Consider the following 26,822-nt stretch of genomic DNA (forward strand, 5'->3'; position numbering starts at 1 on the left):
AATAAGTTTCACCAACAGGACCATTTTCATGCAAATCAAACTCATTTTCATTTGAATGGTTTTGCACGTAGACTCGTTTTAAAACAGAGGCAAAGGGTAACTCGGAAATGACCTATTGCAATCCTTTCCGAAAACCTGCGACCACGCACGAAGTAATCCGAACATTTCCGAAAAGTTCCAAAGCTGTAACTGAAAGACGAACGATTGCCTATTGAACTTACCACAAAGAATATTGTTATCGGCTGATATAACAAATATGCAATGAGGCTGTTATGTCGGTTGTTATAACGGTATCTGTGCAAAAACAAAATGGATTTTCTGTTTTCTTGTCTGGTTAGCGCGCAAAGAAGTGCAGTCTGACAACCCCCTACCCCCTCCATGGCGGGACCTCTTTTTGTCTGCGCTTGATCATGAAGTCCATCAAAAGTGGGGCTGGAGATTGCTTCTGTGCATGTTGGGCAGTCACTATTTATGTGTTTTTGAAGTGCAGATGACTGAATGAGACGAGTGGAATCACGGGAAAGGAAAATAGCTATTTGTAGAAAAAAGTAATTAAAATGCATGTCTGGTACTACGGCAAAGGGCACTTTTGATGGGCCAATATTTCAACTAGTCTTCTTCAGCCTTATAATAGTGCAAATGGACCCTTGTTTGATAACATTTTGACAACGATATTTTATTTTTTTAATACTCAAACTGACATTACAATCTTGAATCCTTTATATCTCCTCAGGGAGAATAGGGCCTTACTGACATTACAATAGAGAAACAATATTATAACAACTATGTTAGATTTTATGAAAGACCTTTTCAGCCACCGGAAATTAGTATAAAAGCCCGGTCTTATACAACTTCGGGAAGTCGCCCCCCCCCCCCCGGACGTGGGGGATTTTGGATGGGCTAAATAAACTGGGGAGCTTAAGTTAGGGGGGGTGACGTGCTTATAAGCGGCGTCAGAAATCCGTTTGACAAATGAGGTGCAAGAATTTATTTTATAGAGGCTCTAGGAGGTAATGAGCGATACATTGGAAGGAAGCCAGTACTCTGATCGTGAGGAAGTTATATTTTCGAAAAGGCCTTTTACTGCAATAGTTTTTCGTTCGCAGACAGATAGGTCTTCGACCATGGAGGGTGGGCCTATAAATGGGAGTGGGGCTATAACCGGCAGGAACGAGATTTCACGAGATTTCCGCGTTACCGAGCGAAACGTGACAAATAAGCGCGAGGCGCGAGCCACCCACGCGCGATCCCTTAACCGCAAAAATCTCTTAAATGCCTTAAATATTCCTTCAGGATAGTCCTTCTCTGTAAGTGGACATGTTTGAACCTCAAAATAGAAAACCAATTGATAAACAAGCGACCCAAACGATAGTCGAGTCACGTTTTAAAACCATTTTGACCGTTCTGTGTCAAACAGATATGGGGTCAACACCTGTTACATGCCTGCAAGGTCGATTGACGGAAAAATACATAGCATTTACTGACATCTGTGATTTGTATTTTAAGAGGAAATGTTACTATTAGTACAATATATCTAAAGCATGTGAGACTTCGTAGGTTTTTTTGTCATATAAACGAGCACGCCTTGAATAATTCTCTTTGCGGGACCGCCGTTTGTAATCCACGGCGAAACAAACAACAACTTTAGCACGTGTACAGCTCATTTCTGATTGGTGATGACGTCATGTATTTTTGTACAAGACTGTTTTCGAGTATTTACCGAGGGCTGGTTTTGATGTTGAGAGTATTCTAATGAATGGAATTTGCAGTTATTCCAGCCTTTAAGTCGCGTTTCTTCACATTTTTGGTTGGTTTTGTCGACTCCTTGCACCGTACTTCCTACAAGTTGTAAATAAGCGCGGGGCTTCGAACCTTTGGAGTGGTAAGTGAACTTTTTTTGCATCCCCTCGATCGAAGTTGTTTTTCAAACATGCTAATGAACAACAGCTTCAGATGTGCACGGAAGCTCGCAGTTAACATGATTTTTAACTAAATGGAAAAAGCAATTCTTTTGCTTTAAATTATAGGGTTATCTGCACACGATCAGGGTTTGAAAAGATGTCTTTCCTTGATGAATTCTTTGATACCGTAATTTTGTATCGTATTATTTTAATTTTCCTCTATAATGTCCTTTGTTCCACTTTGGTATTTTCGTAAAAGAGATACCTTGCTTAAAATATATTTAGAAATTAAGGTTTCTTTTCTGGAGCTTGGCTCAGCTGAATAAAGATCTGCATAACTTCAAAAGTAAGCTAATATCAAACGAACGCTCAATCACTGATTCATTTTCCTGAACCACTGCGGTTGCTGAACAGTTGATTTCTTCGCTATATTTTGTACACCATAATTGTAATGCGATCGAATTTTCGTCCCAGTTTCGGGGCAGATGGAAATTCAACAGTTTGTAACTCTTAGTACAGGCCGTGGACATGTGTAAATTTTGTCATGATCCATGCTTGCATGCATGCTTTTAGCAAGTTGTCTTGCATTTAAATATATTTCCGCGCTTTAGACATTTATAAGACGATGTGGTGCTCGTTGATCGAATTTCCGTCACCTTTGATTCCTGAGTGGTTTTGAAGAGCTGTAAATGTTTGTTCTCGATTGAGATGAAATTCAATATGACAACACTGAATAACATTAATGAAGGGTGTGTTCCCTTGAGAGTTTTCACCGCTTTATGTACAATCAGTTACATTGTATAATTTGCAAGCCTAGGTCAATTGCTTATGAGTGAGGGGGAAGTCTTTCAGGTGTGATGTCAAGTGGGACGAAATCAATCGGAATGTAATCAGTGCGTAATGTAATGCTTAGAGGTTTCCCGCCATTTACGTTAAGGATCTTTTTTCCGCCCCCATTCAGGGACAAGTCCATTTCTAACAGCTAGCAGAGCCGTGCAATAAAACTCAGTGTAAGCATGCACGTACCATGATCCATTATTGTTCACCACTTAATTTTCTCCAATTCTGATTGGTTTAAATTGATCATGTGATACAATAGCGTTTATCTGCATAGGACACTATATATCAGCAGTTATAGTTCACCACTAAATTTTCTCAGATTCTGATTGGTTTAAATTGATCACGATCACATGACATAATAGTGTTCAACTGCGGAGAGATATCAGCCCATAGTGCCCGTCCAACAAATTAAAATGCTGGATGGATAGTACTCATCCGTGAAATTTTTTTGTAAACAAGCGCGCCTACAGACAAAAATAAAACACCAAACTCACTGCATTTAGTATATTTCTTTTCTGGTTTTGTTTCATTTGTTCAGTTTCGGCTTTCAATTAAGTATTTTACCCTAAAGAGTGAAAAATAATTCACGATTCTCCTTTTTGAATGGACATGCAGAAAAAAATTTAGTTGTGAACAATAAAAACGATAGAGTGTTTCTGTTTTGGAACTATTGGTCGGATAGTACTTGCCCGTTGGAAATTTGATGTTCTTAAAACTAGCAAATTAGCCCTCCAAGCTTCACTTCTCAGGCTAATATTTGTTTTAAGAACATCACTTTTCCATGGGTTTCGATGTACATTTCCACCAGCAATGTTATAAAGCAATTGGTTCATGCGTTAAGCTGTGCTCTGTCAAGTTATGGTGCACTTGAGAAGTTTGGAGAGCACCCACAAAGCTAGAATTGCTCTCGGCTATTGAGTCTGAGGTTGATGAAGGAATATAATACATTAAGGACTTCGCACTAATTGTTTATGCGCATCCTTACTGCGCACGTAATTCATGTCGCAACGTCATGCCACGCCATACATTGAGCGCACACGCTGAGAAAACTTTCTAAGCACATATAGGATGGGTGGTTGTATTGCTCACTTCGCTTGGAGTTTGCTCTCTTAAATTGTCGGTGACCCCTACTTTTTTCTTAACCGATTACTTTTGTTAAATAATATCTACAGTTTGTACGTTTTGCGAAAAAATGAAAAAAATCGATCGAGTGGAAGTTTGTTTTTATTGTCCCACTGATGTTTGAATTTTGCTTTTTGAGCTTTTTGTTTTGCCGTATGACAGTTTTTAATGCCTTTTTCCAGGGTTAAGTCTTACAAAAAGGATACCAACACTAGGATTTATTTACGTAACAGATCTGGACACCCTTCTACAAAATGTGATTAAGATCGTTTACATCCGTTTACTCATCTTCAATATTTTTTACCACAAGGCTCGTGAACACTGCTGAATTACGTGCGCCAATTTTTCAAAATCAGGGTAGTTTTCCACACGCCTTATCTCTGAATCAAAGTTGGTGACCCCATCTTTTTTTGTATTTCTGACACAAGTTACTCATTATCTGGCTGCAGTAAAAATTTAAAAAAAATCTATTGAGTAGAAAATTTTGGCGCGAACGTCCTTAAGAAAAGGTGAGTCGCGCATTTATCAGTTGAAAGAAAGGTCACAAGGCAACTTTTGTGTCGTTTTTTAGGGTTTGGCATCCTTTTGTGAACAGTTGTGGATGGAAAAGTGTCAAACGAGCAACAGTAGCTCAGAGTTATGTTTCGTCTGTGTGTTGTTGGAAGTGGAGGAGTGGGTAAAAGCTCTTTAACCATTCGGTACTTGAAGAATGAGTTTACTGAGGTAAGTACTATTTAAATTAAAGTTCTGTTCTATCCCAAAAAACTGATAGAAGATTATGACTGTGTAGGTTCATCTAGACCTTGGTTGCAAATAAACAAAAAATAATTTTTGACCACCTGTTGTCATGTGACTAAAAATTTTCAGACTTTGTGACAAGAATTAATAGAGGTGTCTGTACATAGAGGTTCAACTGTACTTCACAATTTCCCCCAGGTTATACTCGACATTCCTACTTGTCTTCTCTCCCATTTCATACATGTAGATTACTGACAATTTATTAGTTTATACTTTGAATTTCAATGGTAACTTTATTTTTGTTTTATTTCTTTTTCTAGTATTATGACCCCACATTAGGTAAGAAGACAGTAATTATATACTCTGGTATTTCACGGTAGTATAGCTTAACCAACCCTCCAAGTTAAGACCATTTGAGTCGCCATGACGACTAAAATTATGGAGCTTGCGACTTCATTGAAACCGAACTCGCCAGCCTGGCGAGTAAAATCGAGAAGAAGGATTGATAGCGTGAGCTTAATTTAGCAACTACCCGGTAAAATGTTTCACTGGTGACCAAACTTGAGCAGTTGGTGGCCAAATGGCCACTAAGGAAAAAAATAAACTTGGAGGGTTGTTAACCTGGTTCAGTGTGAACAATTAAAGTTGGCATGCATGTATATACCTGCCAACTTTTTCTGGGTCAAAGGCATGAGATTTTTATCCTGAGAGTGCCAGGATTTCCGAAGATGATACGACAATATCCAAAGTTTTCCGAAGACGTCCGAAATATTCCGAAGACGTTCCGAACATATCCCGATCCCAGTGCGTGGACGTGTTTTGCCAAACACGACCTCATTCCCAATGCTTTTTTTTTTTGTCAAACTCTGCGATTTCGGTGAAAGTATGGCCATTTACTCATTTTACATGGAGTTTTCGTTTCTCACATTGGTTTGAGTTTACATTTTTTTAAAAAGTGTGGTTTGTGGTTGTAATAACAGCTAGGCGTGAGAAATTGGTTTGTAAGCGTGAGTTGGCGTGAGATCGAAGTTTTCAACTCGCAGGCGTGAGAGTTGGCAGGTATACATGTATCACTGAGGGATAACTAGTAACTTAACATTGGAACCCTGCCTTACAACCAACAGCCATAGAATGAAGCTCAAAATAAACTAAGCTGGCTCAAAAACCAAACCCAGCCGGCTCTTCTGGTCGTTCTTATACCTTCAATATTATTCCAAGCCTTTGGTTGTTTCCTTATCATGAAATTTCAGCCAGTGTTATATAAGCTCTCTTTCAGCTGGTGAAATTAGCCATTAGCCAGCTCTTCGCTCCTTCCCTGCAGTCCCTACATTTTTTTAATCCAATGAAAGCTTAGTCAGTCATTTCCCTGTTTATGGGGAGCCTCTTTAATACGGCAACCCTGTTAATATACCAGATTTTTTTGAAGCTGACTGGTGACTGGATTCATGGAATTCCACTGTACAATCCTTGTCAGAATTAAATGAAAAAAAGCCCCTGCCCCTGCCCCCCCCCCCCCCAAGAAAAAAAAATTGATGATTTATTTGTGTTAACATCAAGAATGCCATTTTTCCATCATTGAAAGTGGGGAGGGCTGGTTTTAATTTTCTAATTTTCTTAATTTTTCATTCAAAAAATTGGCACCTAAAGTGTGAAAAAAAATTGACACCTCAAACATCAATTTCCTAAAAGTTAGGTCTCCTTTACTAAGGCTGACTGTGTAGTTTTCATTTTAATTATTACTTATATACTGATCACCGGTTTATACCAGCTGATCTGTTCTTCAGTTTAAATAAAATTATTATTATTTTTTTAAATAAGTTTATTGTTATATATCCTCATCGGGCCCATGAGGACTCATAAGGCCGGCCAGAAAATTGAGCCATCCATCCCAGTCTGCCGCCGATGCGACAGCAGCCCCCACGAATGCCATCCAAGCCAGTTTCTTTCTGACTCCACGGTTCTTAATCAGGTTGCGGGGATCCTTGCAGCTTTGCCCCACATCTGTCATAAGCATGATACCAGAATTCCAGCTTAGAAAGCTAACATTGGGTAGCCCACATGTGGCCCGACGGCACCCTTGGATGAGTTTGTCAATCTCTTTTTTGGTTTCTGTAATCAGATATTTTTACGGGGTGTGGGGATAAGCCACCACCCAACCCCCAACCCGGAGGACCAGTGACAACCATTTAGTCTGGCCTCTACCGTTTGACCTGCCGCCAAGGTTAGACCTGCTAGGGGGAGACCCCCCAACGGTATAACTCTCAAGGTCATTGAGGCAGGCAAGCTCCCCCACCGCAGGACAAGGCTGTAGTCTACAGGGAAGAAGTTTTTTGTTAATGGTAAATAAATTTGCAAAATGTGCTGTGCACAGAACTTTCTACATGTATTAATATTATACCTTCTGTTAAACTGATGCATGACAACTATACTCAATTTAACATTTTATTATTTTCTCCTTCCATATGTTTGGTCATCAGAGGAGACATACAGAAAGGAGGTATGTATAGAATACAGTAGAACCCTAACTCTAAATCTCTCACCAACTGAAATTTAACGGCAGCCATATTTACATTGCATGATCTATGTTATAGCTAATGCCTTAAGCGTTGGCTAAACGATCAAACATTTTCGTCCAACATCATGTTCGAAGAGCATGTTTGACCGTTTAGCCGCCTCTCTCAACATTGCATTTAAATGGTTTCCCATGTTTGATCTAGATCAAGCATTTTCATCCAACATTTTGCTTCATGCGCAAATGTTTGATCGTTTAGCAACCTCTGCAAACAAAGCAAACCCAAGCGGGAAAAAGCAACCAATCAACCGAATCTATGTGATGTTGCACCATAATTTCGGCGGTAATACACACAAAGCGTTATGTGGGCTCACTTTGGTAGATGTTTGATAAAACATTGTTTGCTTGTTTAGCCACTTCATGTTGTGTGCAACAAACACAATGTTGGACAAAAATGTTTGATCATTTAGCCGGGGCTTTAGAAAGGACCAGGGCCTTGGTACCTGACTTAACTGTATTTTCTTTTTTTATGTTCTAGATTGAGTATAATGGTAAACTTTATGATGTGGAGATAGTTGATACTGCTGGACAAGAAGAGTTCAGTTCTTTCCGTGACTCGTCAGTGGCAACTGGGGATGCATTCCTTGTGCTCTTTGCTATAAATTCCACGTCAAGTTGGCACGAGCTCAAGGATCTAAGAAGCAAAATCATCCAAGATCGACAACTGAGTTCGGCTATTCCTATGGTCCTAGTGGCCAATAAATTGGTAAGTTGGATTGGTTTGTCCTCCCCCCCCCCCCCCCTGGGTCTCCAGTATTTGGTTAGAAATTTTGGAAAGAACCCATAAAAAGGAAACCAGTCTGGGTGCGGCTTAAGCTTTTTTCACCCCTGAAAGATACCAAAATTCTAATACTAGAATTTATATTTGCATTTTCTTCGTGTGCAACCTTAAATTACATTTTAAATTTTATATTTTATTAAACTTCATGTATTGTATTGTTCACTGAGAAACCTATTTAGGAGTGTTAATAAAATCTTATCTTATCTGATCTTATCTTATCTTATAAATGTAACAGATGCAGATTTCAGTGGAATGGTTATATCTTATAACTTTGGCTCTTACCTTGTATGTCATTTCGACATTTTGTGTTTTAAACATGCCCCCAGAATAATACTCTAAATCTCAAATCTAGTAACAACCTCGTTCCCAGGGTCTTTCTCTCCCCGCCCCCGCTCTTGGGGTGGGGAGAGAGACCCTGGGAACTAGGTTGATCTTGAAATTCCCCTTATAAGTTGATAGCTTACAACCGGTGCATGTGACATGCCCTTTACAATCTAAGTTGATCTGTTTAAATCAAACTTACTTCTGACACAAGACAAATATATTTTCCTGGGAAAGTGATAAAATTGGAAATTGATGAGTCACTAGTGATATGATGTAAACTGTGGATAATCAATTAAGTTAATCAATTTCAAGGAAGCCTTAAAAAGTATAATAGGACTTTTACGGGATTTGACCCTGTGACTGCCACATAACCTGTACAATGATGTTGTTGCAGGATTTAGAGGGTGAACGAGAAGTAAACAAAGAGGAGGTGCTGGAATATTGTAATTCTTCTGATGTCAACATTCCATTAATTGAGACATCAGCAAAGGTTTGTGCCTCCGCTTGTAGTTAATAGGGGGAAAAGGGTAAGGCCTGGCAAAATGCTTTTGAGTCTGTTCAGTTTTCTGCCTTTGACTATGCACAATCTGCAATAGGTTTTGATATTTGTACAAGCAACTACCGTAATGATTTGATTTAGCGCCCTCCTTCCGAATAAGCGCCCCCCTTCGAATGTGTATTTGTAAATAAGTGCCCCTATTCCAATAAGCGCCCCCATTCTTATAGGTGCCCCTATTCTAATAAGCGCCCCTATTGCGGATAAATGCCCCTACTGAAGTCATTGGCGTCGAACTGTACCGTACATGTATATATTTACTGCTTAAATGAACAATTCTTTTAAAAGTAGCTGAACTTTCAACAATTTGCTAATGTTTATTAAAGTTTTGTTTTGAACATTTGGTTGTTTTTCGAAAAAGTAAATAAGCGCCCTGTCTCGAATAAGTGCTCTCCCTTGAGGTGCCAAAAGTAAATAAGCGCCCCGGGCGCTAAATCGAATCATTACGGTAACTAATAGAAATGTGACAGTTGCTGAAAGAGCACATAATTATGACAAAATAAAAGATTGTGAACTGTCATGGACTTTTCTGACAGCAATCTTGGCATCTTTGGTTCCTTTTAAAGTTGCTCAGAACCATGACCATTCCTTTCTATTAACTATGCTCTGCCACAGTCCATGCCAGGCAAAAGACAAAGTGCCACAGGCATGCAAATGTGTCTAGAGTGCTATGCAGTTCTATGCACACATTGCGGGCCTATTATAGGGGGAGGTAGTTGTTGTGCAGAGAAAACCATGGCCATTATTTTGAGATAAAGCAAGAATACAATCTGTCCAGTCACGGTTAGTAGGTCAGCATCATTATCAAGGAGTTTTAAAATGTGGTCAAGAACCCCCTCCAAATGCACTGCATTAGCCCAGGCGTTTGTAAAAATGTAAACCCAAACTCCCTCAAAATTTTGTGGTATTTTGATGGGCACAGATGCACAGCCTTAATAACCAAGACCTCCATTACTAATAATTACAGTAGAATCCTGATTTCTTGAACCTCCAGGGGAAACAGATATTGCTTTGGGAAATGGGGGGTAAATTACATAGTACTTACCAAGGGAAACGAAAATTGCTTCAAGAAATCGGGAGTTTTGAGAAACTGAAATCCAAAGGTTTGAGAAATCGGGATTCTACTACACCACAAGTACTCTCAAAAGATATCCATACCGGTTCAAACCGGTTACAGCTTGGCAACTGCGCAACCTACTGCAGGGTGAGGGGGGTCGGTGGGGTAAGGGTATCTGCAAGAGACCAGCATCCCATCCAGGAGGAGTAGCAATACTCCTAGTTGTGGGATTCAGCAGCTATGCGCTAAGCCTGGTAAGCTACCTAGGCTTGTATACAGACGTGACCCTTTTTTCTTTTTATCCTTTCCAGACTGGCCTGAATGTTGAGGAATCATTTCAGCTTATGATGCAGCAGATTCAACGAATTCAACCAGCGTTGCTAGAAAGAACAGCACCGAAAAATCACAGCAAACCGCCGAAACCAGAAAAATGCGTTTTACTCTAGGATTAGTAGATAAATATAATTATAAACTTTTGCAGTTTAACAAATACGCTTTTGATATTGAACACATTGCCGGGAAGAACATACTTTCACATTACAGTTTTCGAGCTCGGCTTTCTACAGGTCTCTAAAGGGCAGTGACCACCTTAAAAGTTTACTCCTAGGATTTTCAATTTTAGTGTCAATTTTTGGTGCATCCTTGGGTAACAGGTGGAAGTTTAAATGGGACATTTGTTGCTCTTATTTATGTTGTGTAATTCAGCAAAAAAAAGGGGGCATAAGACATCACGACGTAACTTTGTACTTCAAGTAGTAAGTGTCCCGTACATGGCCAATAGGTGACCAATAACCGGCCAATGTGTGGCCATTATGTGACCCATATCCGGCCAATGTGTGGCCATTATGTGACCGACATGTGGAAATAATAAACGACTATAATAAACGCCTTTCGTGACAGCTCAGTGTATAAAAGTGTTTTAAGATAATGTTTGAGAGTATCAATGTCTCCTAATACCCTAGTTGAGTCTTATGGACGGTAACAGGTTGATTTTAAATGAGAGAATCCCCACTCTCTCTCCCTTCTCTCAACATTTTGAGCGATGATGTATACCTTAAAGTCATCGGGCGAGTGGACTGGATCTGCTGGGCTCAATCAACCGATATGAAGGAAATGGAGAAACTAGAAATCAAGTTTAGGTCAGTAAGAAATCCCTGTGTAGAACACAAAAGCGAAATACTCCCGTGCAGTTAGAAAAGACCAATACAAAGCCTAAACGAAGGAAACTAATTATATTCAATGAGTTCTATAAGATTAAGTAGAGGAAAATGTCTAAATTCTTTTAGTAATAACTCAACCATGTTCATTTGAAAATCCGCCAATCTGATTGGTTTTCCCACTGTTTTCTATTCGCTGATAGAAAACGATCGCACGCTCGTTGCTCATAATAAAGATTAATTTTTCTTCATTTTTGGCTTACAAAATGGAAAATTGTAGGTTTTTGGACTGCAGTCCTTTAAGAGTTTCTACTAAAACAATTAGACTACTCCCCCTCATTTTCTATGAGCGATAGTTAACTCGGCTGCACCTCGTTGACTATTCGCTCATAGAAAACTCAGGCTCGTAGTCTAATTGTTAAGTAATATACGGCCAGCGTGTATCTTTTGTTATTTAGTGGATGTCACACTACAATATGGGAGGCACGGTGGCCTAATGGTTAGTGCGCTGACTCCGGATCAAGCGGTCCGGGTTCGAGGCCTGACCGGGGTCATTTTGTTGTGTTCTTGGGCAAGACACTTTACTCTCATAGTGCCTTTCTCCACCCAGGTGTATAAATGGGTACCGGCGACATATAAATGCTGGGAGAGGGGTTCCTGCGATGGAATAGCATCCCATTCAGGGGGGGGAGTAGAAATATTCCTAACCGCTTAATGCTACGGAAACCGGGATAAGCTCTGGCTAGTATGGGCCACTTGGCTCAAGGCTTCCCTTTACCCTACAATATGCAACCTTTGTTGAAGCAACAACTGGAAATTTAAAAGAAATAAATATTACTGTTGTTCAATTGAGCAAATCTATGAAGAAAATGAATTATTTGCAACTCCATAACTACTCTACCACATTAATTTGAATTCCAACAGATCTTCACAATCATTGCTTCATTGTCAAAAAATGTACGCTGCAGTTGGATAAGTTATTTCACGCACAAGTTGTCAGCTTTTTTTATTTACGTTAATTTTTTGACAAATTTTACTGGAAATTATTTATGGCTCCCTTATAAAACGTCATTGCTTCTGCATGCATTGCGTGCCATTTCATTTTACAGGAAAGACGAAACCCTTTTTATACTGGTTAAAATTAATCTTAGCTCTGAAACAACAACTACATTCAAAAAGTCACAGCTGGATTACAGCTTGATGCAGGTTACAAACACATTTTAACCCTTGTTACAGACAAAACAAGTCTGAAGAACAGCTAACGCTACTAATGAACGGGTACTTGCTAAATTTACAGAACTGGAATTTAAGAAATACTATATTTTTTCCTGGAATTTTACATTTTTGTGGCTTTTATGCATAGCAAACCAGATACACTAATATATTTTTTCTCTTAACAAAAACACTGTATTGTGAGTGAAAGCAGAATAATAATTATTCTGCTTTCACTTGTATAATTATTATACCTCACTTATTCATTATTCCAAATTATTCCTCACATTTTTTGACTTATTATTTATTTGTAAATTCTGCACAATATTCTTTTTTATTCAGTTTCTTCTGCATCATACATGTATTTTGTTGAGCATGAGCAGAAATGGGGTTGCAAACGTTACACATTCCTGCTGAGTGACCATGGTACAGTCGAACCTCTATAAGCGGCCCCCTATAAAGCGGCCAGTTATCAAAGGCCCAAAAATATTGCCAGTTAAGTGTCTTTAAAATTAGCATAATACGTGCAAGATCTTAACCATTAATAGCGCAATTGACAGTTTCCATCGCTGGCTTTATTTGTTTAACTGTAGTTGTAGGTGTTAAAAATGTACTATTTTTTGCGCATTCTACTTTTTCAATATTAATTAGTTATGAGATTGGGGTTCAGGCGTTTCAACAAGTTGAAAATGAGCAACTATATGTAGTAAGAGAAGGCAAACATTTGTCATTTGATATTTTTTAATGATGAATAAATTTCTAATTTGCAATAAGCAATGCCTTGTCATACTATAATAAAAGGTAAACGCCCTGTGACAAAGTGTCCTCATCTGAGTATGTCACAATACTCAACTGTAACATTAACTGTAACTGTAACATTAAAATGTAAGGAATGAAAACCTTGTCTTGAGATCCGCAATACAAAGATGAATGGGATAAGAGCAAACATTCAATGCAGTCCTTTTTCATCTTTTATCAAAAATAATATCTTATGTCCCTTGTGGATGTGGCAATTTCATCCACATTTCTTCCCTTCTGGAAAGAGTAACTTGAGCTACCATCTAGTCTGACTTTTGCCTTCCAGTGAACTTCCATCTTGAGGGGCAATTCCTCTCTTTAAACCCTTGATAAAAAGACCCATTCATGAGTAGCCCCTCCTCATCACGACTCATAGACACACTAAGCGATCCTTTGTACCATTTACCACACACTTTCTGCTCTGTTTTGAAGTGCATTGTCTTCTCACATAAGTTGTCCTTCTTTGGATCCTTAAATTCTAAAATGTCTCCTCCACTGCAACAATCGTCCAGCAATAATTCTCCCCCAGCCGGAAACAAGTCTAATGTCATTTCACCTTTCTCCCCTGCACTCTCTGCTGGTTCTGTAACAGTTAAGTTCCAAGACCCTTGAGCTTGTTCATTCAGTTGTTTCAAAAGGTTCAACTTCTGTTCTTCTCTTTTTTGTTTTTCATTGGACTTCTTCAAGGCAGCATCAGGATCAGTGTTGAACAGCTTTGCAAGCCCTGGATTCAACTCGGCAAACTTTTTTCTGGGCAGCATTGCAACGTTCTTCACTTCATTTGTGGTGTTTAACACTGATTTGTTTTTGTCAGCAAGGAGAACTACCAACTGCTGAAGTTGATCCAAATCACACTTTTTAGCCAACCCTGCAACACCTGATGAAAGAAAGAAAGAAATCCTACTGTTTATTTAAGCCATGAACAACCCTTCTTAGAAAGGAGAGAAATGTGTAGCATACATTGTCTTTTCAGTAGCAGTGTTTTTTTTTTGCGAAAGGGGCTTTTTCGGTTGGCTTGCAGCATGTTTAAGTAAAAAAGGTTCTTAAAACCCCTGACAGAGCAAGAAACAAAGAATTAAAAATAATAGTGACAGAGCATGAACAATCCTTAAGCTATTTTTCACTTATACAATCTGTGCTGCAGTTGCAAATGTTAAACTCAAAATCTTTGCTGTTCACCTTATGTTTTAGAGGCATTCTTACTCCATTTTTTAATGTTACAAAACAACTGATGTCACTTTAAAGATTCTTATTATGATTAATAGTATTACAATGAGAGGAAGAGATAATATATGAACTTATACAACATATTTTACATTCAAGTAAACCCTTTTAAGTGGAGGGGGACAGGGGGGTGGGAGACCGGAAGAAAAGGGGCAGGAGGCGGGAGAAGAGAGGGCAGAGAGCAGGATTCTTAAGGTGGAGGGAACCAGGAGAAAACGAGTAAAATTTCGCAATGTTTCATATTTCGCAATTGATATGGGACAAAGAAGAGGGGACCACTACAGAAAGGGGGTGGGTAGCGGGAGTAAGAGGTCTCGAAAATGGAATAAGAATGACTGAAAAGTCAGATGAGCATCCAAGAATTGTTTGATTTTTAAAAGAAAATCCCCTTACCCGTCAAATCAGCAACATCTTGGTTGAGAGAGTTGGGGTTCTCCTTAATAAGTTTGGATTTCTTTGCTTCATATTCCTTCTCCTGGTCAACCTTTTTTTCTTCATTGAGTTGGCGCTTCCTGTTTTTCTGCTCACGACTTGCAACTTTTGCCTCAAATCCCTCCACACCATATTTAGTCTCGGCCAGGCGCTTCAGGTCCTTTGGGTCAAAGTACTTGGTTGGTCTTCCCATTCCAAATCTGTGCCATGGTGGGATGCGATACTCAAGAACAGACAACTCATCTGTTGTGAGAAAATAATCTTTTTTGGCTTCAGCAGATGTAGGCCAGTTAAACATGAAGTTTCCATTATCCATTGTTGAATTGAAGGAGTTACTGTTTCCCTAAGTATTAATAAACACAACCAAAATAACTGTACTGTTCATGTGCATTTTAGGAAAGCATCAATAATTTATTGATGATTAAGGTGCTGTCCACACGTTTTCGGAATATTTTTGAAAACAGAGATTATTTTCTCTGTATAAACTATGCGTCCACACGATACGTATTTAAATCGTATTTGCCTCCATACTGGAGAGCGTATTCAAAAACCTCCTTATTCAGTACCTGAAAAAGCCGGATATGTGTGGGCCGAAGGCACAAACGTAGGGAAAAAACTCTGTTTTTTAAAATATCTGGATACATGTGGACGGCACCTTATAGCCTGTGCTGTGTTTAGGCTTTAAGATTTCAAGTGGAAATGGACTATATTGCATTAGGCTTCAAGCCAGCTGAATGTGCAAACTTTTTACAACATTTGCCCATTTTTCAATGTTCAACCTTAAGATACTCTTGTAAGAAAGCTAGCTTTTTTCAAAGTCCCAGAACCACAGCAAATAAATTCAACCCCCCTTCAGGGCAATGTTAGCTTTACAAGTCCCATAATAAGAATTAATCCATTAGTCAGTAAAGACTGTTTCAGAGAGGAAGGAACGACCCAAGACAGAAAACTTCAGGCGAGTGGGCAAACACCCGCTCTTTAGAGGGACCGTATCGATCGTATTACATTGCTTGAACACGAGTTTGTAGTTCATGTTAGCCGCTTTGTTCGCTTTCCTGGGCTTTCAATCGCACAATGCCGCTCAAAAAGCCTCGAAGAGAAAGACTGAATGCCCAGGCTGCTACTCAACTAAAGCCAAACATGGTTTTGGTGCAATCAATGTCGAAGTTTTGTTGTGGCCCCGAACGAAGATCACTCACACTAGTGGAGTAGAGTGTACTGTAGCTGTTCACAGACAAAAATCTACGTGTCGTTCGAAGCAATACATTCCCGAATCCCTTCATCCTCAAAACATCCTGCCTTTCAGCAATCGGAGGTCTATTCAAATTATTGTGTGCCTTTTCAGAAGGCTAGTTGAATAGGTTATATGATCCTACATCGAAACCAAACAAACAAACATGGCTTCGCCTTCAGCACTTCACACCAAAGCTTTTTTCTTGCTTATTTCGAGCCTTTAACAAGTGAAATTTGAACTAGTAAAACATGGAGTACTTATTTCTAACCCTACACTCTCAAAATGATGCTTTCTAGGCTTATTTAAGAAAAAAAAGTTGCTTTTTGTCGCTCTCACTTACCGACTTCGATGAAATCTCTTTGCAGTGAAGACCGAAGTGCGAAAAAGGCGCCAAAACGTGACGTCACTTTGTGGTCACATGATTAGACCACAGGCCCGACAAAGGCTGTTTTTTTTTAGTTGACTCGCGTCACTGTCGCGTTGGCTGTTCTCTCTTTTTTAGTTGACTCGCGTTGGCTGCACATTCTGTTCTCTGTTACACTGTACTGACGAGGACTAAAGAGTCCGAAACAGCTGTCTACAGTTATGCATTCTTGACTCTTGGATTGGTCTCTATCATGTCTCTGCCGATCAGCATTTCAGTTTCACGTTTCATGTTTTTCATTTGTTGGCTGATTAGGCCTCTCATAGATGCTGCGTACACTAGCAGCATTTTGTTCGCGGCCCAGTGCATTTTGTTTGTTTACTTTTTTTTCGCTCGATACGTTTTTTTTTCAAGGTCAGGTTAGCTGCGCGATTTTTTCCTGCCAATGTGGCTGTGCTCAACATTTTCATAAATAATATTCAGCCCTGGCACTATATCGAAATTTTAGTATTTCCAGTATTATATAACCTGATAACAGGGCCCCATAAATAGGTCCCCATTAGGGAGGTACAGGATAAGCTAGAATAGGGAGGAGGGAGAATTGGCCAAAAAAATTAGGGAGGAGGGAGAATTTTTGGCAAAAAATAGAGAGGAGGGAGAATTTTTGGCTGAAAAAAATAGGGAGGAGGGAGAAATTGGCCCAAGAAAGTAGGGAGGAGGGAGAAAATAGCGCAAAAAGTAGGGAGGAGGGAGATTTACTCTCCTGTCCCTCCCCCCTCCATTAGGGGTTTTAGGGATTCGGGCCGATATTTGGGGAAAAATTATAGGGATACGGGATATTAAGAAAAGAGATTGTGGGATATCGAACTTCAAAGTTTTTCAGGGATTAATGGGATACGGGATATTTAGGCCAAAAATTAATGGGATACGGGAAACTCGGACCCCCTATATGGGGCCTCCTCTGTAATAGGAGTATGGTGGCCGAGGATTGCCACTGAGTTTTCAACGCATTTCTTCTTTTTTTTTATTAAGAAAATTAAATGTAATTTAATGTAACGTAAATGTAACGTGTTTTTTGGAGTAACTGATTTCAGCATATTAAGGGTTAATGTATTTATATTTTATTTTAATGTTATTTTCATTTCGTTTTACATTTAATTTTCTTAATAATAAAAAAGAAGAAAAAATGTGCTGAATAGGCAGTGGCAGTCCTCGGCCACCATACTAGGTATGAATAAATTGTGATAGTAAATTCAGGAAAAGTTGCTTCACAATATACCCAAAAGTTGCTCTAAAGTTGCTCAAATATCAAAAAGTTGCCACCAATATTTAGAAAAGTTGCTTGCTCTAAAGTCGTTTTGTTTTAGATAAATACTCAAAACGTGTTTGTTTGTTTGTAGCCATTTAAACATTTTCATTAAATATTCTTACAGTCATTAAAAGAGGCCAAAAAGCCATTGTTATATGATAAATATAAACACTTTGTTGTAATCAATATACTCTTTAAACTCAACATAACTTCAATGATAGATAAGAAATAAAAAAAATAAAAAATAAAAATAAAAAAGATTCGAAATGAAACGACCTTTTATGGTTTGGATCGGTTTTTTATCAATTTGTTGCTCAAAAGTTGCCAAGGAAGGCAAAAGTTGCCCTAGGTTGTTGGTACTACAAAAAGTTGCTCAAAACGCTAAAAGTTGCTCAAAAGTTACCGAGCACAATCTATTTATGCCTACACCATACTCCTAGCTATTACTACAGAGGAACGCACCTATTTATGAGCCCCAGGTTATATAATACTGGAAATACTAAAATTTCCATATAGTGCCAGGGCTGAATCTTATTTAAGAAAATGTCGAGCACAGCCACATTGGCTAAAAAAAATCGCGCAGCTAACCTGACCTTGAAAAAAACTTAAAAACGTATCGAGTGAAAAAAAAACACCCTCCCTAAAAAAAATCAAATGGTTTTATTGTGGGTTGCCTGTGGTCTAATCATGTGACCACAAAGTGACGTCACGTTTTGGCGCCTTTTTCGCACTTCGGTCTTCACTGCAAAGAGAGTCCATCGGAGTCGGTAAGTGAGAGCGACAAAAAGTAGCTTTTCTTCTTAAATAAGCCTAGACAGCATCATTTTGAGAGTGTAGGGTTAGAAATAAGTACTCCATGTTTTACTAGTTCAAATTTCACTTGTTAAAGGCTCGAAATAAGCAAGAAAAAAGCTTTGGTGTGAAGTGCTGAAGGCGAAGCCATGCTTGTTTGTTTGGTTTCGATGTAGGATCATATAACCTATTCAACTAGCCTTCTGAAAAGGCACACAATAATTTGAATAGACCTCCGATTGCTGAAAGGCAGGATGTTTTGAGGATGAAGGGATTCGGGAATGTATTGCTTCGAATGACACGTAGATTTTTGTCTGTGAACAGCTACAGTACACTCTACTCCACTAGTGTGAGTGATCTTCGTTCGGGGCCACAACAAAACTTCGACATTGATTGCACCAAAACCAGGTTTGGCTTTAGTTGAATGGCAGCCTGGGCGTTCAGTATTTCTCTTCGAGGCTTTTTGGGCGGCATTGTGCGATTGAAAGCCCACGAAAGTGAACAAAGCGGCTAACATGAACTAGAAACTCGTGTTCAAGCAATGTAATACGATCGATACGGTCCCTCTAAAGAGCGGGTGTTTGCCCACTCGCCTCAAGTTTTCTGTCTTGGGTCGTTCCTTCCTCTCTGAAACAGTCTTTACTGACTAATGGCTGAATTCTTATTATGGGACTTGTAAAGCTAACATTGCCCTGAAGGGGGAGTTGGATTTATTTGCTGTGGTTCTGGGACTTTGTATACCTCGGCCAGGCAGAAGCAGCATGGTTTAGGGAAGGTCAGATAACAGTATGACTGAAAAGCACAGATTTGGAATTTATTTTGAAAAAAGCTAGCTTTCTTAAAAAAGTATCTTAAGGTTGAACATTGAAAAATGGGCAAATGTTGGAAAAAGTTTGCACATTCAGCCGGCCTTGAAGCCTAATGCAATATAGTCCATTTCCACTTGAAATCTTAAAGCCTAAACACAGCACAGGCTCTAAGGTGCCGTCCACATGTATTCAGATATTTGAAAACAGAGTTTCCCCCCTCCCCCCTACGCCTTCCGTCCACACGTTTCCGGCTTTTTCAGGTATTGAATAAGGAGGTTTTGGAATGTGCTCTCCAGTATGGAGGCAAATACAATTTAAATACGCTACGTGTGGATGTATAGTTTATAAAATACAGAGAAAAAGATCTCCATTTTCAAAAATATGCGGAAACATGTGGACAGCACCTTTATCATCAATTGATGCTTTCCTAAAATGCACATGAACAATACAGTTATTTTGGTTGTGTTTATTAATACTTAGGGAAACAGTAACTCCTTCAATTCAACAATGGATAATGGAAACTTCATGTTTAACTGGCCTACATCTGCTGAAGCCAAAAAAGATTATTTTCTCACAACAGATGAGTTGTCTGTTCTTGAATATCGCATCCCACCATGGCACAGATTTGGAATGGGAAGACCAACCAAGTACTTTGACCCAAAGGACCTGAAGCGCCTGGCCGAGACTAAATATGGTGTGGAGGGATTTGAGGCAAAAGTTGCAAGTCGTGAGCAGAAAAACAGGAAGCGCCAACTCAATGAAGAAAAAAAAGTTGACCAGGAGAAGGAATATGAAGCAAAGAAATCTAAACTTATTAAGGAGAACCCCAACTCTCTCAACCAAGATGTTGCTGACTTGACGGGTAAGGGGATTTTTTTTTAAAATCAAACAATTCTTGGGTCACTGCTCATCTGACTTTTCAGTCATTCTTATTCCATTTTCAAGATCTAAAGTACATGTAATCAACAATGATTGAGTTTGCTTAAAAGGGTTAATTTACTCGAATGTAAAATCTGTTGTATAAGTTCATAAGTTCATTGCAATACTATTAATCATAATTAGAACCTTAAAAGTGACATCAGTTGTTTTGTAACATTGAAAAATGGAGTAAGAATGACTCTAACATAAGGTGAACAGCAAAGATTTTGAGTTTAATATTTGCAACTGCTGCACTGATTTTATAAGTGAAAAATAGCAAAAGGATTATTCATGCTCTGTCACTATTATTTTTAATTCTTTGTTTCTGGTTCTGTCGGGGGTTTAAAGAACCTTTTTGCGGGCCCAAGAGAGGCCCTAATCTTGACAGTGACCAGCGGATTGCGTTTTACGCGTGCGCGCCACGTTTATAAACCAGAACCGAACCGGAAGTTGAAAATTTTTGTTCTTCCACTAAGCACGATCGGAATGCGAAAATGTGTTAATCACGACAGTTTGTCGTAACACCGGAAGAGAAAAATCTGTTCTCCAAGAGCGATATTTTAAAAACAGCTTGTAAACCTTCTGTGACATTGAAGGTGTTATGTGTTGCTTTTGAGAACATTTGCTGTGATTGTATCACAGATAAACCACAGTCAAGCTAATGATTCCAACAACGGTTATTGTCGAGAAATTTGTTATAACACTGACAACATAGCGAGTTTACCGACTGAGAAAAATCACATCTAAATTCACACTGCACCGCGTGCGAAAAATCCTTGCGTGACGCGTTACTCAAAATAATTGTCTATTGTCCATTTGATCATTTCAGTCCTCCTTGTTCAGTCGTTTATTTATAATTATCGGCACTGCCTACCAGTACCTTGTCTAAGTGCGTCAAGGCCCGCACTTTCTAACCTGTGGTTACCTCTAGTTAATATTTAAACATGCTGCAAGCCAACCGAAAAAGCCTCTTTCGCAAATAAAAAAATCATTGCTACTGAAAAGACTATGTATGCTACCCATTTCTCTCCTTTCTAAAATGGCTTGTACATGGGAGGGAACTCATCTTTCAACTTAGGAACCGAGTTAGGAACTGAATTTTTCCGAAGACTTTTGACGTTTTTTCAAGTTGACCAGAAGACTTTGATACCTAATGATGGGCCGATATTCGATACCAAATATTTGATATGTGTACCGATATTTTGAAAAGTATCGATACTTTGAAAAAATATCGCACTTTTGATAAGTTTTTGATACTGCACGTGACCTGAGCCTGCAGTCTTCTGGTCAGCACCTGAAGTTTAAAAATGCAATTTTGTAATGTTCAAACAAACATTGATGTTCTAGTCAATATTTGAATTTTTTTTATATCACCTTGACTTGATGTCGACACCAACAATATGCACACAACTCCTAGCATCAATCCAGTTCTTTTAGTAGGATGTTGCAAAACGAACATATGCTATACTGCAAAAACATCTCCACGCTAAAACAAATCATAGAGTGCTCGTGGTAAATAAAGGTGTCTTGTCACAGATTTTTTTATCTTTGTCCGGCTTCACCAGAGACTGTTCCAGCTTTGCTATGAAAAAGCTGCAAGTTGGTTTCAGAGAGACATTCTGTGTTGTAAAGGTTATGCTTCTTGCATTATTTTGATCGAGCGCTCTTTATTTTAAGCTCTTTGTTTAGGATTTATACCTCCTTTGTTCGTTGCGTTATGTTGGCACCACATGATTCTAATATTGATTTGAAATCTTTCACGCGCAAGTCTGTTGACTGTTTTGCGTTTTGTATATGCCACTATATGGTTTAGTTCAGGCAAGACCATGGTTTTGATCCTTCATGTGAATCTCATCAGTTGCCGGTATTTGGTTCTTTTTAGTTGGTAACACAACTCGTTCGTGTGCGAGAATGTTAGACATTCTGCTGCTGCTTCAGGGACGCATAAAAACGTCTGGTTTCTATTGGCTATCACAGCTAGCCAATGGCATTGTGTTCTTTTCAATCTTCTTACATTGGAAGCTTGAGTGTGTTTCTTAGACGGCATTTTTCTCGTTTTTTGAGCACTCTATGGATTGTTTTAGCGTGGAAATGTTTTTGCAGTATAGCACATGTTCGTTCTGCAAACCCCTACTAATAAACAGGATTTATGCTACCAGTTAAAGATTTAGAGGTGTCATTGAACTCCATAAACGGGTAACCATGCAGTGAGGACTAATGACCTCTAGAGACTTCCTTGGCCGCAATCTTACTGCTCTATTCAATACATGTGCCTCCAAGTAAAACAGTGCCTCTCAGAAAGAAGTCAGAAGCAAATAAGGTCGAAAGACCGAATTTAACATAGAACAGCAAAAGTACAAATGTCACGGACGTAGGAGTCGTAGGATGTGATTCAACTTTTTTATATGTAAATAATTCAATTGTTGTTCAAAGTATCCTTGTACGAGTAATACAATACTCTTCGGTAAGCTTTGGAAGTCTTCGGAGCCTCTGGATTACCTCGGGTAAACTTTGGAAATCTTCGGTTAGACATCAGGAGTTTTCGGATTACATCGGATACACTCCCCTGTCCTTTACTAACCTGGTCCTAACTGGGTGCCTAACTCGGTTCCCAACTCGAATGTTAGTTTATCTCTGTTCATGGCTTAAATAAACAGTAGGATTTCTTTCTTTCTTTCATCAGGTGTTGCAGGGTTGGCTAAAAAGTGTGATTTGGATCAACTTCAGCAGTTGGTAGTTCTCCTTGCTGACAAAAACAAATCAGTGTTAAACACCACAAATAAAGTGAAGAACGTTGCAATGCTGCCCAGAAAAAAGTTTGCCGAGTTGAATCCAGGGCTTGCGAAGCTGTTCAACACTGATCCTGATGCTGCCTTGAAGAAGTCCAATGAAAAACAAAAAAGAGAAGAACAGAAGTTGAACCTTTTGAAACAACTGAATGAACAAGCTCAAGGGTCTTGGAACTTAACTGTTACAGAACCAGCAGAGAGTGCAGGGGAGAAAGGTGAAATGACATTAGACTTGTTTCCGGCTGGGGGAGAATTATTGCTGGACGATTGTTGCAGTGGAGGAGACATTTTAGGATTTAAAGACTCAAAGAAGGACAACTTATGTGAGAAGACAATGCACTTCAGGACAGAGCAGAAAGTGTGTGGTAAATGGTACAAAGGATCGCTTAGTGTGTCTATGAGTCGTGATGAGGAGGGGCTACTCATGAATGGGTCTTTTTATCAAGGGTTTAAAGAGAGGAATTGCCCCTCAAGATGGAAGTTCACTGGAAGGCAAAAGTCAGACTAGATGGTAGCTCAAGTTACTCTTTCCAGAAGGGAAGAAATGTGGATGCAATTGCCACATCCACAAGGGACATAAGATATTATTTTTGATAAAAGATGAAAAAGGACAGCATTGAATGTTTGCTCTTATCCCATTCATCTTTGAGTTTGTATTGCGGATCACAAGACAATGTTTTTCATTTCTTACATTTCATGTTAGTTACATTTACAGTTGTTACAGTTAATGTTACATGTTACAGTTGAGTATTGTGACATACTTGGACGAGGACACTTTGTCACAGGGTATTAACCTTAATTATAGTATGACAAGGCATTGTTAATTGCCAATAAGAAATTTATTCATCATTAAAAAATATCAAATATCAAGTGTTATTTCTTGTATTTACCTTAATTTTAACGTGTGAATAAAGACTTCAGAGTATGATGTCTTTCAGAAGCGCTGGCATGCTTAGAATTTTCGAATAATTTTCATCTTTTCGTCATTGAACTAAATAAAGGTGTCTTAGAATTTGTGCCAAATGATACTCCGTGAAGTGCATTTTTGTGGAGAAAGCACGCTTCAAAAAATGGTCGAGATTTTGCCCTTCGACTACCGTCGGCGACCCCTGGTCGGCCAAAATTGAATTTTGGCCTGTAGCAAAGCGAAAATAAAGAACTAGAAAAAACATTGCTTTTAAAAATGTTGGACCAAACCCTTTTCACAGGCAAAAAAATAACAGAAAACTATTTTTTGGCGCAAAGTCGAGAGGACCGTTTTAAGCGGGACTAACACTTAAGCAACTTTTTTCCTTTCGAGCAACTTGTTGCATTTTGAGCAATTTCTAGACCGAAGATTGTCCGAGTGTTGTCCTAAGGCTATACCAACATTTCCGAAGATTAACGAAGTCTGCCAAAGATTTTCGTGAAACATCCGAAGACGTCAGTCCACTTTCGACTCATTCCCCATTAAAACATTACTAACATTGGTCAGCAAATTAATACTTGACGTCATCGATATTTTCACGATTTTTCTCAGTAAAAGAAATCCTTGTAACTCAAAAAAATCGTTGTCTTTTAATGTTATTTAGATACTTCTGTTGTAGTGAAATTGCATGCTTAAGGGAAAAGACATCATTGACAAAAGACGCTATTTTTGAAAACAAACAACATTTCGAAAGTTCTATTGGGTAAAGTTAATCCGAGTTCTGAAACAATAATTACATTCAAAAACACACAGGTGAATTACAGCTTTGCAGGTTACAAACACATTTTAACGCTTGTTATAGAATTGAAACAAGAAAAAAAATGTGAACGCTACTAGTGAACTAACAGGAACTTGCTAAATTTACAGAACTTAACTAAGAAATATATTTCTGCTGGACTGTTCTATTTTTATAGATAGCAAAGCAAATAAACCAAATAAAACCGGATAATTTATTTCTTCTCTTTACATCGGGAGTGAAAGCGGAATAGTTATACCTCACTTATTCATAATTTCGAATTTTCTTTCATTTTTTGACTTATTATTTATTTGTGAATTTTGCACGATATTCATTATTAGTATATACTAAAACAGTGGATATCGCTTTTGGCGCGCGCTGATTGGCTACTCAAACTCGGAATATCCTTTGTTGTTGTTTAACAAATGCACTTCACCTCAGAGCAACGCGCGCGAGAAATTGTAATCTTTGAAGGGGAAAAAACTAGTCAAAAATCATCCTTTCGGGCTATGTTATCTCACTCGGTAAATATCCACCACTAGCCATCAACACTGAGGTGAATTGTTGTTACCCGGTAATTCAGTTTCTTCTGCATCACATTTTGTTGCGCATGAGCAGAAATGGGGTTGCAAACGTTACGCAATTCCTGCTGAGTCCTGAGCTCGAGTCCTGATATTGACTTTAGTTTATCTCGAGTGGCCACGGCACAGTACGAACCCCTATAAAGCAGCCAGTTATCAAAGGCCCCAAAATATTGCTGTTATTTGTAAGATTAGCATAATATGTGCAAGATCTTATAATTACGCAATTAACAGTTTTCATCGCTGGTTACTGTTTTATATGTTTAACTATAGTTGAAGGTGTTAAACATGTGCGTTCTTCTTTTCAATATTAATAAGTTGTGGGTTTTTAAGTCCATGGGCGTTTCAACAATTTTTTTTCTGTATTGATTATTCACAAAGGATAATCGTGGATAAAGTTAATTTTAAAGTTCTATCTTTAAATGTTGGAAGGATTCGTTCTTCTATAAAGAGAAAACCTCTTTTTCTTTGGCTGAACAATCAAAAGACTAACATTGTTGTTTACAAAGAAACGTACAGTACAACAGAAGTAGAAGCTATTTGGAAGACACAATGTAAAGGTAAGATGTTCTATTCACGTGGCACAAATCATAGCTGTGGAGTGTTGGTGCTTGTGAGAAAAGATCTCGAATTTGAAACTAAATAGATTACAGTAAAGGTAGCCAACTGGTCTGCTTCCTATTGTCAGTTGGAATTTTTAACCTTGTTATGTTTATTTAAAAATATTTGTTTCCTCTGTTTCAGTGGCTTGCCTGTAAACTAGCTATCTCGTTGAGATATGAAGCCGAGCTAAGTGCATGACCACTTTAAACATATATTTTTTATTTATTTATTTTTAGTAAAAACCCACGAGTAAGAACCTAATGTGTCCAGGTAGGTAGGTAGGTAGTAACTTAATTTAAATACGGTAAATTCATCAGAGATAAAATTATAAAATACTAATGGTAATAAATACAATACAAATAACTAAACAATTCTAGTCTATACTAAAATAACTCTGCTTTACATGAATACCGTGTGCTATAAAAAGTAAAAAGCTAGTTGGTGACTAAGAAAGATGATGTCGGCAACCAATTCGAAAACTATTGAGATTTTGTGCTTGCCGCAAATCAAATCGGGTGGTAAGCTGTTCCAAAGCACCGCAACTTGGTAACTAAAACTGTTTTTTAGATAGTTTGTGCGGGGCAAAGGAACAGCGAGTTTGCCCACGGTGTCTCTCAGTTCGTATTGAGTTATATTACTCCTATCAGTGAAGATAGATTGCAAATAGGTAGGTACAAGACCGTTTAGAGATTTGTACAGGTTACCCTAAACAGGTTCTTACATAGAAGAGGAATTTAGGAAGAGGAATTTAGGCTATTTAGGTTCTTAATAGGTGCTTATTTCCTGAAGAAAAAATTACATTGTTGACATTACATTTAAGGTGGCTCAACTGGATTTTTTAGGGGTAACACCGTTCAAGTTTGAGAATTAACTACGTCGCCAATAACAATGCTATCGAAAAACGATCACCACAGCTATTTTTTTATGACCAGTGTTATATATTGACAACGGAGTTGCCATAGCAACGAAATGACGTCATTGCGTTTTTTACTTTAGCTCGTATTCT

At 38.6% G+C, this 26,822-nt stretch overlaps 3 protein-coding genes across 3 annotated transcripts; 2 read left to right on the forward strand and 1 right to left on the reverse strand.

Annotated features, from left to right (window-relative positions):
* The first annotated feature begins 1,687 nt into the window (after positions 1 to 1,687).
* On the forward strand, positions 1,688 to 10,790 carry LOC144638421 (ras-related protein Rap1-like). The gene is made up of 7 exons (XM_078497619.1): positions 1,688 to 1,882; positions 4,435 to 4,586; positions 4,922 to 4,940; positions 7,079 to 7,098; positions 7,652 to 7,879; positions 8,673 to 8,768; positions 10,203 to 10,790. The coding sequence occupies exons 2-7, from the start codon at positions 4,503 to 4,505 to the stop codon at positions 10,335 to 10,337; spliced, it is 582 nt and encodes a 193-aa protein (XP_078353745.1). The 5' UTR covers positions 1,688 to 1,882; positions 4,435 to 4,502; the 3' UTR covers positions 10,338 to 10,790.
* A 2,087-nt stretch (positions 10,791 to 12,877) lies between these two features.
* Positions 12,878 to 16,322, reverse strand: LOC144637792 (uncharacterized). The gene is made up of 3 exons (XM_078496873.1): positions 16,289 to 16,322; positions 14,676 to 15,057; positions 12,878 to 13,935 (listed from the first exon to the last, which is right to left on the reverse strand). Exons 2-3 carry the CDS (start codon positions 15,028 to 15,030, stop codon positions 13,322 to 13,324), a joined length of 969 nt encoding a protein of 322 aa, XP_078352999.1. The 5' UTR covers positions 15,031 to 15,057; positions 16,289 to 16,322; the 3' UTR covers positions 12,878 to 13,321.
* A 2,032-nt stretch (positions 16,323 to 18,354) lies between these two features.
* On the forward strand, positions 18,355 to 23,794 carry LOC144637834 (uncharacterized). The gene is made up of 3 exons (XM_078496914.1): positions 18,355 to 18,388; positions 19,703 to 20,084; positions 22,824 to 23,794. Exons 2-3 carry the CDS (start codon positions 19,730 to 19,732, stop codon positions 23,435 to 23,437), a joined length of 969 nt encoding a protein of 322 aa, XP_078353040.1. The 5' UTR covers positions 18,355 to 18,388; positions 19,703 to 19,729; the 3' UTR covers positions 23,438 to 23,794.
* Positions 23,795 to 26,822: the final 3,028 nt, after the last annotated feature.

Source organism: Oculina patagonica, chromosome 14 (genome assembly GCF_052425735.1).
Source record: "Oculina patagonica isolate OP01 chromosome 14, crgOcupat, whole genome shotgun sequence".
Classification (NCBI taxonomy): Eukaryota; Metazoa; Cnidaria; class Anthozoa; order Scleractinia; family Oculinidae; genus Oculina; species Oculina patagonica.